Source organism: Belonocnema kinseyi, chromosome 7, assembly GCF_010883055.1.
Source record: "Belonocnema kinseyi isolate 2016_QV_RU_SX_M_011 chromosome 7, B_treatae_v1, whole genome shotgun sequence".
Taxonomy (NCBI): domain Eukaryota; kingdom Metazoa; phylum Arthropoda; class Insecta; order Hymenoptera; family Cynipidae; genus Belonocnema; species Belonocnema kinseyi.
In genome coordinates this window covers 78,712,347-78,728,393 of record NC_046663.1, presented here as the reverse complement: position 1 = coordinate 78,728,393, position 16,047 = coordinate 78,712,347, and the positions used below count along the sequence as shown (strand labels likewise).

Sequence of the window (16,047 nt, the reverse complement as noted above, 5' to 3'; positions counted from 1 at the left end):
ACTGAAAGTTTAAACAAAAGGGTAAAGTTAGGGAATTTTTAACATGAAGTTTTCCGGTCACTCTGGTTCCTGTTTTCTGTTCTGTTCATTTGTGCCAAATAATGATTGAAAGTTGAGTTGCGCAACCAGTTGTAGATTGTTCAAACGGAATGCCCTTCAAATGGTCATTAAACAGTCCTTTGATTACCGTTTAATGTATTGATATGATGTAAGCCGATTATGGTATTTAAAATATTATATGGCGGCCCTGATTTCTCAGATTCTGACAGTGTCTTCTTTTTGCAGGGTATCACTTCGAGGAATGCACCCGTGGAGAATACGCCAGACGTTGAAGACATTTTGAAGGTGAGAGCCAACATGAAATTTTTTAGTTGTAGTCACTTTGTCTAACTTGCCAGGTTACGACCGTAACTTCCTGTTAGTAAAACGTGTGTCAAGGATTTCTTCTTTTTTCACACTCTCATTCCGGGCATTCCACTTTTTTAGTTTGCATCTTTTTGTTCACAAGAATTCGAATCTTTCCAATATCGCAGTAGAAAATCGTCTAAAATCTTAATATTCCTAGTTGAGATTTATGTATTTTAGATTTGTATCTTTGATATTTTATTACTCTTTTGGGTTTATAATTTGTTTATGGCCAGGAAGTATCTCTTAATATCAATCATTTTCGATTTGGACATTATTGAGGAGCTTTTATTTGATCTCAATTTAAATAGAGAGAACAAAAGATTTTTTTCTAATAAGCTCGTGTTGCTTAGAGATGATAAAATTCAAATTCCCGGGGGGTTATCGATCGGGAAACAATTTAAACGCGTCGATGAGTCATCATTGTAACATATTCTCCCCTCGATTGTGCGGCCGTGGTCGTCGTTCGTGATTCATCTTTTGCCAGGCTCTCCATTTCGCGTGGCATAGGTCCGTTCAATAACAGAGAGGAAAAAAGCATCCCGCTGAAGCGTAATCTTTTGATTGACCTAACTCGAACTTAGAGGCTGGATCCAGTATTCCGGAACACAAGATTCGCCGCGTATCTGCCTCAAAGAAGCGAGAATATCAAATTTCTATTGCAGCCAAATGTCCCAATAGGGTTGCGGAATAGGGAGCATGTCTAGTCGGGAGGCGATTATGAGATGGGTTTCAGGATCAGTGAAGAACGGAGGGGTTGAGACGAGAGTGGAAATGAGTTCAGTGATCTATTTTTATTACAATTAGAGCCTCTTGTAAAAATCTGTTTCTGCTTTCATGCTTGTGTTGCTTCTAACCCAGCAGAAATAATTAACTATGAGTCCTGCTGGGAGATATTAGCATCATTTGGCATTGCGATAAGTGTATTTATTAGCAAGATTTCTGTTCAGTATGTTGAATGTGGATAAAGGATTTATTCCACTGACGCCTGATAAATTACTAACGCAAGTTAAATTTGATTTGCCCCGAATAAATTATTATTCAAGGGCGAATACGAGTTTTAATTTGCCGGTTTGAATAATATGTTTGCTTTTATAATTTCGCTAATGCCTTTGTTTTTTCAATATCTTTCCTGCGTAGATATTAGGGACAGTCCATAAACTACATTACTAATATTATACTGTTTTGACCCCCTCCCCCTTTTACGACTAGTTTTTTAATGTTTATTTTGCGTTTTTTGTTGTTGAATTTTTGATCAAAAAGAATTAGTTGAATTTTCAACAAAATAATTAAATTTTTAACAGTGTATTTGGATTTATATGTAATAGCTGATTTGTCAACCTATAAAGATTTATTTTCAAGTAAATGGTCGAATCTTCGAACAAAAAAGGTGACTTTAAGAAATCAGTTGAATTGATAGTGAAATAGCTACATTTTTAAACAAAAAGATGAATTTTCGATCAGGAAGATTCATATTCTATTAAAAGTCGAATTTTTAACCAATTAGTTAGTTGAATTCAATAAAAACTATAAACTCTTAACAAAATAGTTGAATCCTCAGACAAGAGATGAATTTCCAAACAAATATTTGAATCTTCAACTAGAAAAGGTCGTTTTTCAACCAAAAATGGAATAGTTATACTTCTAGTTAAGAAATTAATTTTCAACAAAGAAGAAGAATTTTTAACAACGTATATTTAGATTTTTAACGAGCAGATTTAAACGATTAACCCTCGTCACTTACATGGGGTCTGAATGACCCCAACATCAACTTTAGGCTAAAATTGTAATAGAAGCGCGTTTCAATTAGGACCTGTGCTACCATCTAGTGAGTTTGAGGTCTTTACTTTACGTTCAACGTAATACCGTTGGGCCTAAGTTCCTCTGCTGCTTTTGTAGTTGAATGAACAAATCGTTAATAATTTTTTAAGGTCATTCTGACCACATAAAAGTATAGTACTCGAGATCCTTAAAAATCAAAAGATTTTAGTTTTTGTGTTTTTTTTTTGTACTAAAATAATCATGGCAAGTGTAACTAAACCGAACATACAATTTCGATTTTTTTCTAACCTACAATTTGATATTTTTAACCTTTTGAGTCACAGTATCATGTCCATCGTGCATGATCGATCGATATTTTGAGAATTTTTGTATACGTCTCCAGATAAGTTTCGTTAAAAAAAAAAAAACAATCAGAATCTAATTTCTGTATATTAAATAGCGTCTGTGCATTCTTTCAAGTTGAAACCATGCATACAATCAGTATGACAAGTTTTCAAAGTTAGCTGGGGTCAATTTGACCCCATGTAAGTAATATGTCATTTTTCAGAGGTGTAAGTGATGAGGTTTAATCTAAAATATGAATTTTCAAAAAAAAATGAGTTTAACATTTAACCAGATAATTGAATTTTCAATCAAAAATATGATTTCTAACCTATAAAAAACTAATTTTTAACAAAAAACCTGAATTTTCAACTGTAACAGGTAAATTTTTAACCTAAAAAATAAACCTTAAAACAAAAAAGTTCATTTTTAACAAAGCCGTTCAACTTTCAACCAAATAGTTGAATATTTGACACTTTGATTTTCTGAAAAAGGAACAATTCCTTAAGAAAGAGGAAAAAAGGAAACGTACTAATCGTTATCTAATTTCGTAACGTAACTCCCCCCGCTGTTACCAATTGTATTTTTTTTGCGCGACCCCCTCCCGCCATTATATTGGTCACGTAGTTTATGGACACGCTATAGAGAAAGTTTCACGATTGCCTGCTACTGCAGTCTTCAAAACATCCCTTCACAACCTATAAACTAAGACAGTCAGTACCGTAGGAGAAGTTGTTTACATCGCGCTTTTCTGGTCATATACTGTTCCAAGGTCAGAGATTATTTACGCGGTCCTGAGGGATGACATGAAGAAATTCCCTTGTTACTGTGCCGACCAGATCCGGGACTGGAATTATAGCGAGGGATGAGTGTACTGGAGATGAATTTATGAAATGAGAATGAGGATTATTTTTCAAAGAAATATATTTTCTTCCGGTATACGATCGCGACTTGAGGTTTCCGACTTTGTTTGGTAGAAATAGTTTTCAAAGTGTATTGGTGTATGACGTTGAGTGTTTAGGAAGCGAATGGAAGCTTCGGAAATCCTTTCCTAGTTAAAGCATAAGGGCTTCGATTCGCAAGGGAATTTACGAGTTGGCTACTGGGTATCGTCGTTCTGCCTGTTCAAAGTTCGTACTCCATAGACACCGGCATGAGCCGATGAATTATTCTCACGGCTGACCCGTGGGAAAATGCGGATTGCGCCAGTAGGCATCGTAAATGTGACTGCTAATTGCGCTCAACGACGGCAAGGCGGCTAGTAGATACTTGAATATATCACATTCTTCTCTGACGAACGCAGATTCGTCGATATCCTCTTCTTTTGTTTTCCACCTCTGAACACTTCCTGCCTTCCTTCCTTTCTTCTTCCCCCTACTCTCCTTTTCCTCCACTGTTACTTCTCTAGTAGTCCTTCGGGTAGCCGCAGTTCATGGAAAAGTCAGGGAATTGAAAAAATTTCAAAAGTATATTTTATTTTTAAAAACGAATTCTATTTAAAATTTTCCGATCCCATCTTTTCATTTATTTTCTTCTCTCATTTTCTACTTCTTTTCTTATTTTATACGTTGCTTATGTTCAACTTGAATACTATTATCGATTCACAATAAAATAGAACGCAATAGCAGTATACCTCCTGTGGATAGAATAGAGGTTAGGGGGTAATTCTCTAGTTCTGCTCACTCGAACATGAAAATAAAATTTACCTTATAGAGGTCACCTTGTTTGGTTATTCTATTTTTAAAAAGCGAAAAGCATTTTTGTAATTGGTACAATTATCTTAAATTTCAAATGAATAAATATGTGGGCGTCATCATGAAAAGAGCCCTTATGTCTGGTATAGAGTTACGCATAGGGCCATATAGCCCGATAAATTTCCGGCATTTTGAGTTCAAGACGAACCCTTTATATATTTATATAGTATAGTTTCGAGAGATTCAGTTTAGTTCCTAGCATCATTTCCCACTCAAATCTGCCAAAAAATAATGTTGACCCTTTTTAAATGCATTTTTTGTAACATCTAAATTGATTAAAAAAGAAACAGTTTAAAGGGGAAAAACCAACATCTGTAGATTTCCGTTTTTGGTCTAGAAAATACTTCATTTTGAATATTCTATTCAGAATTGCTGTGAATGGAATTGTTCTGCGATTCTTGCATAGATTAAAATTAGTGGTGTCAATAGATCAAAACTCTCATTTTGTTCATATACAATGTCGAAAGAAAAAAATAATGCCCCCTCCACAAAGGGAATAAATATAACTCTGCACTTTTTTTGTTCCAGTTTCCTCCCTCTATTTTTTTCACGATACCCTTTGTCATTAAAACGATTCAGATTTAAAATTAATTCAAAAGTATGTTAATTAATACTTCCACTATTTCCAATGGTTAGAATTCAAATAAGACCCTTTTTTAGAATTGAAATATTTTGCCAAAACTGGTTTCTTTACATTTATATCAAAGCCATTGGTTGTCTTTAACATTTAATTAACTCAGCATGATGTTATTTAGTTTATTAGGAATGTTTTAAAAACAAAATTTCTTCTGGTTATTTGTACAACCCCTATTGCCTCTATTAATAAATCATGAAGATTGGTATGAACAACTTACAATGAATCTTGCGAAAGAAGGCCATTTGTCGTCATCAACAGATCCATTGATTTCGATTTTTCAGGGTCACTTTAGTTTAAAACTTCGCAATTGAGGAGAGAATCAAAATGTTTGTCGAATGAGTACATCGTGGCTCTCATTGTAGAAAAAAGTTTCGGGATATATTGGGTAGAAGTTTGGCTCCATTGCAGAAACTTTCTGTATTAAGTAGGGCACTGTCTATATTTTTTGTTAAGGTTGAGACAAAATTAGATTCTTTATGAACTCCTACTATCTGCCTATCTATCTCTTCGTAGATTCATTGTTTTGAAACTATTTGAATCTCGCCGGGGTGTCTATATGTACCCGAAAAGTTTTTAATTACCTTCGACTAAGAGAACTTGGTGCAGAATGAGTAATGATTCGCTTGCTAAAAGTGCCACACTGATTCGAACAAAATCGCCAATCCGATAGTAAACAGCGTACAAAATCTGGGCCAACTATTCGTGTTAACATCGCACGTTGCACGCCCACTTGTATCCGATGAGACGTTGTACAATAGGGTTGTCCAATTTTTTTCGAACTTATATTAATAACGCCCGGAAATTTATTCGAATCCGAACAAAAATAAATCCATTTTTTTTTTTTTTTTTAAAGAATTACATTTAGAGGTGGCGCAAGCCCCATGAAGTTTAGCAAGTGTTTCCCGTATGAAAACAAAACGTTTGAATCAATTTTGTAACAAAATTCTCAAATTCGCCTGAATCGAGTTGAAACTCGACAGTTCTTTTCACAATTATCCACAGAATTTGAATAAAAATGCGTGCCAAAAAAGTCCATAAGTAAAAAATGGGTTATAGAAAACAATGTTTTGTTTCAAAAATTGCTTGTACCAAATTTAATTAATTATTAATTAACTTTAAGCAAAAACGGCAAATAGTTAAAAAATGCAGAAAAAACCGCAACTTTCTACCAATAGCAAAGTGAATATTATTAACAAAAATAACAACTTTTTTAAACAATTACGTTTGTCAACTTGAATTAATTATTTCTTCACTCAAACTGAAAATTAGACAAGTTAAACATTTCAGAAAAAACCGCAACTATCTAGCAATAATATAGACGAAGATAGCTATAAAGAATAATAATTTGTTTAAACAATTATTTTTGTTTAATTGAAATAAATATTAAGTCAGTCAAAGTGAAAAGTGAACAAGAAGTTGCAAATTTGAGAAGAAACCGCAATTTCTAGCATTATTAAAAAATAATATTATTAACAATAATAATTATTTTAACAATTATTATTCTTAACGTTAATTAGATATTACCTCGCTCTACTTGAGAATTTTACAAAAATTAATTTGTTTTAAACCGCGGCTTTCTAGCTCTATTCCAAGAGAAAATTACTAAAAACAATAACAAATTGTTTAAACAATTCGTGTAAATGTATAATTATCAATATGGAGTATTATTTTATGCATCAGAAACGTTTATTTTTCTATACATGTTATTATTATGTTTTCTTACTGTTTATCAATTATATTTAAAATTAGAAGTATGAACGAGGTTTTTTAAATGTATTTTTGATCAGAGTTTTCAAACGGAACTTTGACTCATTAAGAAAACATTTGCTTCCTGGAACCCTTGCATACAATTCCCAATTATTTTTTGCATTATTTTAAAGAAAACTATATTTATAAACATTTCAATAAATAAAAAATAAGTGAACTTTGCCACCGGCCGATTGAAGTGTTTTTCGGCAAATTATATATGGCCCGTGGGAAATGTTTTAAAGTAAATTTTCTTGAAAACAAAGAAAAAGCGCATATCACTGACTTGTCAAGTTAATATTCAGTTAAAAAAAAGATAAAAGATTTATGTTATAAACATGGAAATTTCAAAAAGTAGTATAATACCCTTACAGGGGAAATTAAAAATTTATCGCAAGAAAACCGGTCAATAACCGGAATTTAAAATCATTCTCAGTTAGACACGCTGATTATTCTCTGGCGAATTAAATCGGCGGAAACAAAAAATCACTCTAGTTTATCCCATTTTTCTAACTCTAGTTTATAAATTCAAAGAAATTGGATAAACTCTTCGTGGTAAAATAACTTTCATAACAAGTTTTTATGTTGAAAGACCTGTCGAAAGTTGCGTGATCATTTATATTATAAAGTTTGCAAAAAACATGTTGCAAATAATCACAGTTCTGAAGTTTCCATTCGAAGGATATGTTTGAAAATTAAACTTAATAGTAGAAGATGAAATTACATATAAAATATTTCTGAAAAATAAAAAAGATATTGTTATATTGAGGCAGGGATAAATTCCCATTTGCTCCTTACAGTTCGTTAATGCCTTTTCACCCCGTTCATGATTTATGCAGTTACCAGGAAAAGAAAACGGAAAACAAAAGTAAGAAGAAAATAACGATCAACGCTATGCAGCATAAAACCGTCAAATAAATAAGCTCGCTCACACAATAAATAAAAAAATACCAAAATGTTTTTGAGCACAAATTTTAATTGTGAAAGGGAACAATTCAAATCTACAATCAAATTTTGCTGGGGTACAAATTAATACTGAATTTTGAACTAATTGTTGTTTCGTATTTATACTCCTCGTAGCGAAGTGTCCAGAAATGACTGATTAGTTGTAACTGTCTTGAATACTGCAGTTCACATTAGAAATTGATAATTACTGTAATCACTGCAGACTTATAATCACAGGAAATTATTATGATTAACGTAATAACTGGTACACTTAATCGTAAATCAAAGCACTTATTTTACGTCTTTCTCAAGAAATTGTTGATCGCACGAACATAATATTTTTCCCTGAATTTTTATTTTATGATTACTTAAATAATATTTATGACAAAGTATCGATGTGGCCATGGATTAAAGGTCACTATTGCCCCTGTACGTCATATTTAAAAGCAATATTAGAAAAAAAATTTATCAGTAATGTGTTGCATCAATTGTTTTCTAAGGCGATAAATAGAGAAGTGTTTGAAAATTGATCGTTACTAGCGCGCGATAGTTATTACATGGTGTAAACGAGACGAGAAATCGTAACATCTTCAGATTATAAATCTGTAATAAAGACAAGTCTTATATCACGTGTCATGTTGAGCTCATCCCCATAAAAGTGCAATCTAGATTCCTTACGCATGGTGTTACATACAAAATTGTTTGATTATAATGGAAGCACATCCCACAGTCCCACATAATGATCTTTAACGGCATTTCACATCACGCAGCTTGCATTTTGTGACGTTGCGCTCTGCTTATTGTACAATAATCACTTCCTCTTCACGTAAATGGTCTGTAAAGTTTATAGAAATTCGCAATGGACACTAAATTAAACAATTATTATTATAATGGTAAAGATATGTAGTTTGTAATTAAACCGTTTTAAGATTTAATAATTTATTTATATTGGCGGCTTTAAAAAACAGACACCAATTAAATTATGTGCGGTCGCAATTTGAACATTTTTTAAGTTAAACTTGTAATAGTATAGTCAATTTCAAATGAAAGTGTACTGTATTTCTGTATTGTTTTACATTATATAATTTAAAAATGTGAGTGTTCAACAGGGTGGAAGTAGGTCAGGGAAAACCTGGAAATCAGGGTAGAGTCAGGGATTTTGACAAAAATCTTGCAAAACTAAGGGGATTTGTATAAGAGACACTTTAAATACATCTCAAGGATAATAAATTTGGAATTCATTTATTACGTTTTAAAATTTTCTGTGCTAAAAATGTTACCTTTCAATATTTGGTTTCAAATTCAAGATCTTTGTTCAAAAGTACAGTGAAAATCTTCAATAGCCCTCCCTTCTATAGCCTTTCCGAGAATTGACGCCACGCCGCATGTTGGTGTCACTGAGTCGAGCAGTCAGAAGTGAACAAACAAAAGCGGAGAAGGCTATAATGAGTTAGTTGCCACCCACCGTTAGCCCCGAAATCGGGGCTATAGAATAGTTTTACTGTAATTATTTTGGTTTGAAAATTCAACTTTTTTTGTTCAAAATCCGTCTTTTTGGTTAAAAATTCAACTTTTTTTGTACTTTTTTATTTTTTGTGTTTTTTTATTATTTATAATTATGTATTTCAATATTTTATGTATTATTGTTCTTCATTTATTGTACTGAAGGTTTAAATCGTCCTCCTTTAAAAATTACATGTATTTTTTTAGTAGAAAATTCATTTGCTTGGTTTTAAAATTGATCTCTTTCAGTAGATTACATATTTTTTGGTTGAAGTGTGTAATATGACGTTTTTTTGTTCTCAGTTGCACTTTGTAAATTAAAAAATCAGTTATTTCGTTAAAAGTTTAACTATTTTGTAAGAAATTTAATTATTTTTCTGAAAACATAATAATTTTGTTTAAAAAATTAATTATTTGATTGAAAAATCAATAAGTCGGTTAAAAATTAAACTATTTTGTTGAAATTTTGACTATTATGTTGAAAATTGAGCTATTTTGTTGAAATCGGATTTTTTTGATCGAAAATTAAACTATTTTTTGAAAATACATTTTTCTTTATATTAAGATGAACAATTAAATTTGAAATTCTTAAATTTCAGTCTAAGATTGTATTGTTTTATTTCGCTTATAGAAGATTCTTTGTTAAAAATAATACAAAATAAAAATTCTTTCTTTGAATGTTAACGGTCTCGTAAATGAAAAATTGGTCAGGCAAAAATTAGGAAATGTCAAGGAATTTTTAAAATTAGGTTTTTCGGTTACCCTGGCTCAAAACAGCTTGGTTTGAAAATAGTACATTCTGGAAATTAAAAATCCCATTGTACGAATAAGTACAATAATGGATATTTGTGTTATGTGCAAAAGATTATAATATCGACATTTCATTTTTTTAATTAATAAACTTGTTGATAAATTCAAAATTGAATTTTCTATTTTTACATCTGGACTGACCTCACTAGACTTGTCAGAAAGATTATGTTCATCAGTCCTGCCCTAGACATATAACTATTATATTCGTTTGTAAATTTTGCAGGCAGGAGTCTTAGGCCAATTAAATCGTAAAAAATAATGTTTGTGTAAGGCAGGACTGATTCACATTGTCTCACCCACTCACGCGCATGAGTTTCATATAAAAATGGTAAAAATTGTTCTGATTTAAACTTATAATTCCAAATTGTCTTCTCCCGAGGCGATGGAAAATTGATTACAATGCGCTACGTACATTAATTGAATTGATGTGACCCTCGTTTTCATCCAGAGGTTTGTAGTTTGCTCTCCATTAGTTGGCACGTGCTATGATGAAATATAAGGGCAGAGGGAGAGTTTTGTCTTGGGGTGGTTGTTTTCTCGTGAGGGTGTGAGAAGAGGGTTTCGCGCCTGTCCTCGACGTCATCGTCGACGGTAACTGTACTCTTTTGAGGCCCATTAGATTCTGGCCCGGCGTGGCGTTTAGCGGCCTGACGCGAGGCGTCTGTATAGCGTTCGGTGTGATATGGCTCACCAAGGACTCATTGTGTTAGTGAGTGCAGTGCTGAACAAGTGCAATGTGCAAGTGCACCAAGTCGAGTTCCGCGAAGAGGTGCACTCTGCCTCACTGTAACGGGTTTTCACTCCTTCACGTGCTCGGCATAATTACCGTGCACTTGACTATATTCACTTAGGTATAGTTAACTCGTATAGTGTACTCGTATACTGTATATGTACATACATAGATGCGGGTCCAAGTATCCGGTCTGCGGATAAACTTGTAGGCTTTTACTTTACTAGTCTCTGGCTGTGCGATGCGCACATACTTAAAGGACTCCTATTTTGTATTCATTAACTTCAATTGTCCATAAATCCCACTCACATTATTCGGTATCTCCTCTAACTGAAGCTTGCGCAGAAATATTTATTATTCAACAAATTAGCCTCCATTGATCAATTTAAACATGCTTGACAAGTTGCACCTGCAACATTATCTTTACAATTTATCTTGCAATTTATAGAAGAAAGTTTCAGGCATGTTGGGCAGTGGCCAATGAACTGAGAAAATTGAGAAATGATGAAATTTTCCAGGCGGGCGTATCTGGGAATTGATTATGTATTTACTTTTTGGCTAGGAATTTTATTAATTTTTAGCAGAGAAGCCTGTCAAATTAATATTAATTGATATGACATGCAATTATGTCATTTTCCATTCAAACATTGACAATTAGAGAATGTGAAATACAAACATTGAAAATTTATCAACTTTCAATTTTAGTAATATTGGACTATGGAAGACCTCAACAACAACCAAAATATAATGAGTTGTTTAAACTTAAATCTTAATCAATTTTAAACTGAAACGTCCAATCCTCAATACTTGAACAATTTGATTAATTGTAAAGGTTAAAATACCAGAGTTCTTAGTTTTCAATGTTGAGTACTACAATCTCAAATTGTTCCTTTTCTGGGATTTAATTTTGCAATTCAAACTGTCCATGGTTCAGTTTAAATTGTTCAATGTCATCTTTTGAAAGTTCCCAGATTGAAATGAAACGCTTTCAGTTAATGTTCAAGTGAGACAATTTAAAAATTTGTAATTATGCAGTTTTGGATGCCTAATTCTAAAAAGGCTGACTTTTAAGTTTTTTAATCAAAATTTTAATTGTCCAATCTGGACAGTTACTTTAAATATGAAGGTACACTTTTTGACACTTGAAGTCTTTCGACTTTATCCTGGGTCAAAATGACCCGGGACTATTATTTTTCAGCTTCGTTACAGTTTAAAGCGGGGCTTAGTATAGTGGTCATAGTAGGATCTATTGAAAATTAAGAACTTCAAAATTTGAGGTTTTTTCATACACGACTTATTTTTTAACAATTTTCTTTATACTTGAACATTAATCTTTTCACATTTCTGCTAAAAGTCTTTAATTTTGCGTCCGCGAAAAGTTCATACATAAATAATATTGATTAACTTTCTGCTCCACTTTAGATGTTATAAAATGTGACAAATTAATTAATTTGTTTTTTAATTCTACACTTCTGTGGCATGGAATGTAAAGGTTCCAAAAGATAAAGAGAAAGTTCAAGAATCTCTCAGCAATAAAAAATGTCCTATCCTAAATAGTTCAAACGTTATGACCTCTTAAAGTTATTTTTCGCATAGGAACGTTTTTGGTCAGAAAGCAACAAATATAAGTTATTTTAAAAGGGGGCCCAATGATTTTTTTCATATTCGGTAAAAATACTCAAGAGGTTCCCCTAAAACATAATTTCACAGCAGGTGTTTTCGAGTTCAAATGTGGAATTGTAAGCATCTATAATTCAAAAGTGGTTGTTGTGTGGTTGTTGTGAGATTTTTAATATAAACATTGTTCAATTTTAAGGGCTTTTAGTTTAAATGAGAACAAATTTGAAAATTTACATATTCTTGACGAGTTTCATAATTTTTTTATTAAAAGGAAAGTAATATTAGTTTTCCAATTAAATTTTTCTTTAATTTAAAAATAATTACCGTTGCATTACTTTCTCTTTAGCGTCTCTAATCGAAAATATCTCTTTAGTTTTTCTTTCAATTTCCATCTCTGTTGTCTTTCGAGTACTTTTTCCATGTTTGCCAGACTCTTGCTTCAATTGCCGCTGTCTTACATCATGTAGAAAGTGAAGAGTGAATACTGTTTTTTACAATGAGATTTCGGTGTTGGTGTGCAGCTGGAGGAACTCTTTTTATAATCAACGAACCTAGATTTTTATTTCCTCAAATTAAAAATATAAATAGATTAAAAATAAATTATTCAACAACTGTTAAAATATTGTAAATTAGGTAACATTTTGAAGGACAATAATTTGAATGGAATGAAAACGAAATAAACCAGTATCATTTCTAAATAAAAGCGTTTAAAATTAACTAACTGAAAATTCAAAGTGTTTCAATTTGAAAAAATGTTAATCAGAAGAAGTTGAATTCTTATCATTCCCAATTCAAAGCATTCAAAATTGAACAGTTTCAAAGCAGTTTGAAAATGGGATAATTAAAAATTCAACGAATTGAAATTGTATTATTTCTAATTAAAACCGTTTAAAGCTTAAAAATGTAAATAATTTGTAATTTGAAACCATTAAAATTTTCGGCATATTTCTTCGCCATTGAAAATAGAAATAATTTTAATAGCAAACCTTTAAAATCAAATTATTCTAAAAAACATTTTAAAATAAGTAATTTTTAATGGGAAACATTAAAAATAAAAAACGTTATACTGCGGAACTATTAATTAAACAAATCCGACCATCATTTAACACTGATAAACTTAAAAGTTTTCAAATTGCTGATGAGGCTTTTCAAAATTCATTTCAATTCATTCATTCATTCATTTTTCAAAGTTCATTTTAATTCAAGAATTAAAACTAGTCAAAAGGGAAATTCTTCATTCAACATGAAAATTCATAATTTTAAAATTGTAACCATTCGAAATTATTCTATGACCGAGATATAAATTTGAGATAGTTTTGTAATGATCCGTTTTTATTTTAAACAATATTGCCGTACAAACTAAAAAGATACATAAGTGACATTGCCGCTTAGGTCGACTTTTTCATTGTCACGCTAAAGAGAATCATGCTAAGCGGCAAAGTCACTTGCGTAGTTTTTTAGTTTGAACGGCAGAATACAAGTTTTCACTATTTAACTTCAAATCGTTGAATGTTTCAACACTTCATTTAGAATTATTATTCATTTTTGATATATTTAAATGAAATATTTAAAATAATTCGTTTTTTATCTTCAACTAAAAATTGGACAATTTAAAGATATTCCATTAAACGTAACAAATTATAAAACAATATACAAAACAAGATCACTACACGGAGAAAAAGATATCCCACAATGATATCGCAAAACTTCTATATTGCAAGAAATCGCAATATGATAACGTACAATCAGGTCCCAGTGCTTTGTACGATATTAAAATGCACTAATAATACATAAAAAATGAAGTTAAATTGTGTTGCTGTCGTCTGCTACGTCGGCGTTCTTAGCAGCAACGGGAAAAAAGGCAGAGTATGAGTGAGTTCGAGCTATAAATCGGGACACCAGATTTAAAACAATCACAGAAAAAAGTAGAAATTTTCTGCAGGTAAGACCTGCAACGGTTAATGATTAAACATATTTCGGCGAAAGTTTCGGTGAAAAGATTTCGGTAAAACATGTAGAATCAACATCAGAAAACACACACCAAATTTTTTCTTACTGATATATTTCCTCCGAAATAAGTCACATTATTGTAGATGGATTAGAACTTATTCAATACCATTTAGCAAACGCTAAGCTTATAATATGAAAGATTATCCAGGCAAGGTTAAAAATCGGAAATTATCTTCGATTCATGTAAAGTTTATCTGGCAAGGTTAATTTTTGTTTCGGTGAATCTTTCACCTGGAATCGATGTAAACTTTATCTTAATTTTTTCTGTGATCGTTTGCTGACTACTAGAACCCTCGCGAGATTACAAAAGAAGAAATAAATTGTGATAGCGTAATAAACTTAAATTCTTACGTTATAGATTACCCAATTATGCGGTATATAATGTAAAAACTTGCAATGTACGATATCATAATTTTGCGCTATTATAATGTGATAATTACGATATATAGCGCAGGAATTACGATATATATTGTAATTCATGCGATATAGTTTTCTCAGTGTACCATTTCAATTTTTGAAATTGCATAATTATTTCAAGCCTATGAATTCGATTTTTGTTAAGTTGTTTTTGAAATGTTCAATGTTTTGCAAAAAAAATAGTTCAATTTTCAATGCCTGTATCTGAAATTTTCTCATTTTTAAGGCTTAAATTAGACAAATTATTTTCTTTTTTTTAACTCACTGTATCAGCATTTGATTTATACAAATGAATAGAAGTCCTTTCTTTAAACTGAAAATTGTGTAATTAAGAAATCTTTTTGTAAAATTCTACGATTTCGAAACTTCAAAACAAAACAGAAAGTTTTGAATATTGAAAATATTAATAAAATAGTTTAGAATATTTATATCTAAAATCATGAAATATAAAACTGACTATCAAGGCTTTCATCAATATAAAAAATGTAATTTTGAAAAATATAAGAACCTCCAAAAATTTAGAAAATGTATACCAAATATTTTCGAATTTATGCTTCAGAGGCACAACAAACTTAATTTTAGGTCCTAAAAAATTAAACTCGTTTGTCATTGTGCATTCAAAACTATAATTTTAAATTAAAATTATAGAAATTTTAATGGCGATAAATATTATATTATATCATGTAATATTAAGGGACATTTAAAGTGATTTGATAGATATTTTTTATTGAAAAATGTGATTTTTGTCAACAAAAAAAAACTGTAATTTTTGCCGTTCAAAATAGAAGAATTTTTAATATAATGATATTAGGATCCAACTGTATCTGGTATTGTCCGACATAATCAAGTACAAGTAATTAGTCAAATAACATTTAAGAAGCGAACGTTTGCCATGCTTCTAATGCATTTTTATATTTATCCTTTAAAAACAAAGGGATTTTCTTCTTTCTCGAGTAGATGCACGGTACATATTGCAGTTACTATTTAAAACACTCCGTATACCCTGCATTGTTTTCATATTATTTCTCGTTCTCGTTTCAAAGTTTATGCGTTAGCTTCGGCGTTAAATCGGATATGGCAGAAACGTGCGGGCTCAATGGCGATATACGTGACTTCATTTTTGTTTGCATAATTTCAAGGATATGCTTTCTCGTACCAAAAATATTCGCGGCTCGTTAGTCGCTATTCGCGAAAAATACGCAGCAGTGACGTCTGCATACGTCGTACGACGACCTAAAAGACGTGCTCGACACCCAATGAGTCACAGTTTAAGCATTCTCCGCCGCCATTTGTACCTTTTGCATTCTTCTCCCTCCAAGGATCTTTAAGCCCTAAAATTCATATAAAAATATCTGAAAATACTCGGG

At 31.5% G+C, this 16,047-nt stretch overlaps 1 protein-coding gene across 8 annotated transcripts in view; it reads left to right on the top strand.

Annotated features, from left to right (window-relative positions):
- Positions 1 to 16,047, top strand: part of LOC117177056 (AF4/FMR2 family member 4-like) — a 376,982-nt gene that overhangs the window by 274,242 nt on the left and 86,693 nt on the right. For all 8 annotated transcript variants that reach the window (XM_033367529.1, XM_033367526.1, XM_033367525.1 and 5 more), the window contains one exon: positions 286 to 345. In XM_033367529.1, coding sequence (XP_033223420.1) covers positions 286 to 345 — 60 coding nt within the window. The remainder of the gene's footprint in view (positions 1 to 285; positions 346 to 16,047) is intronic.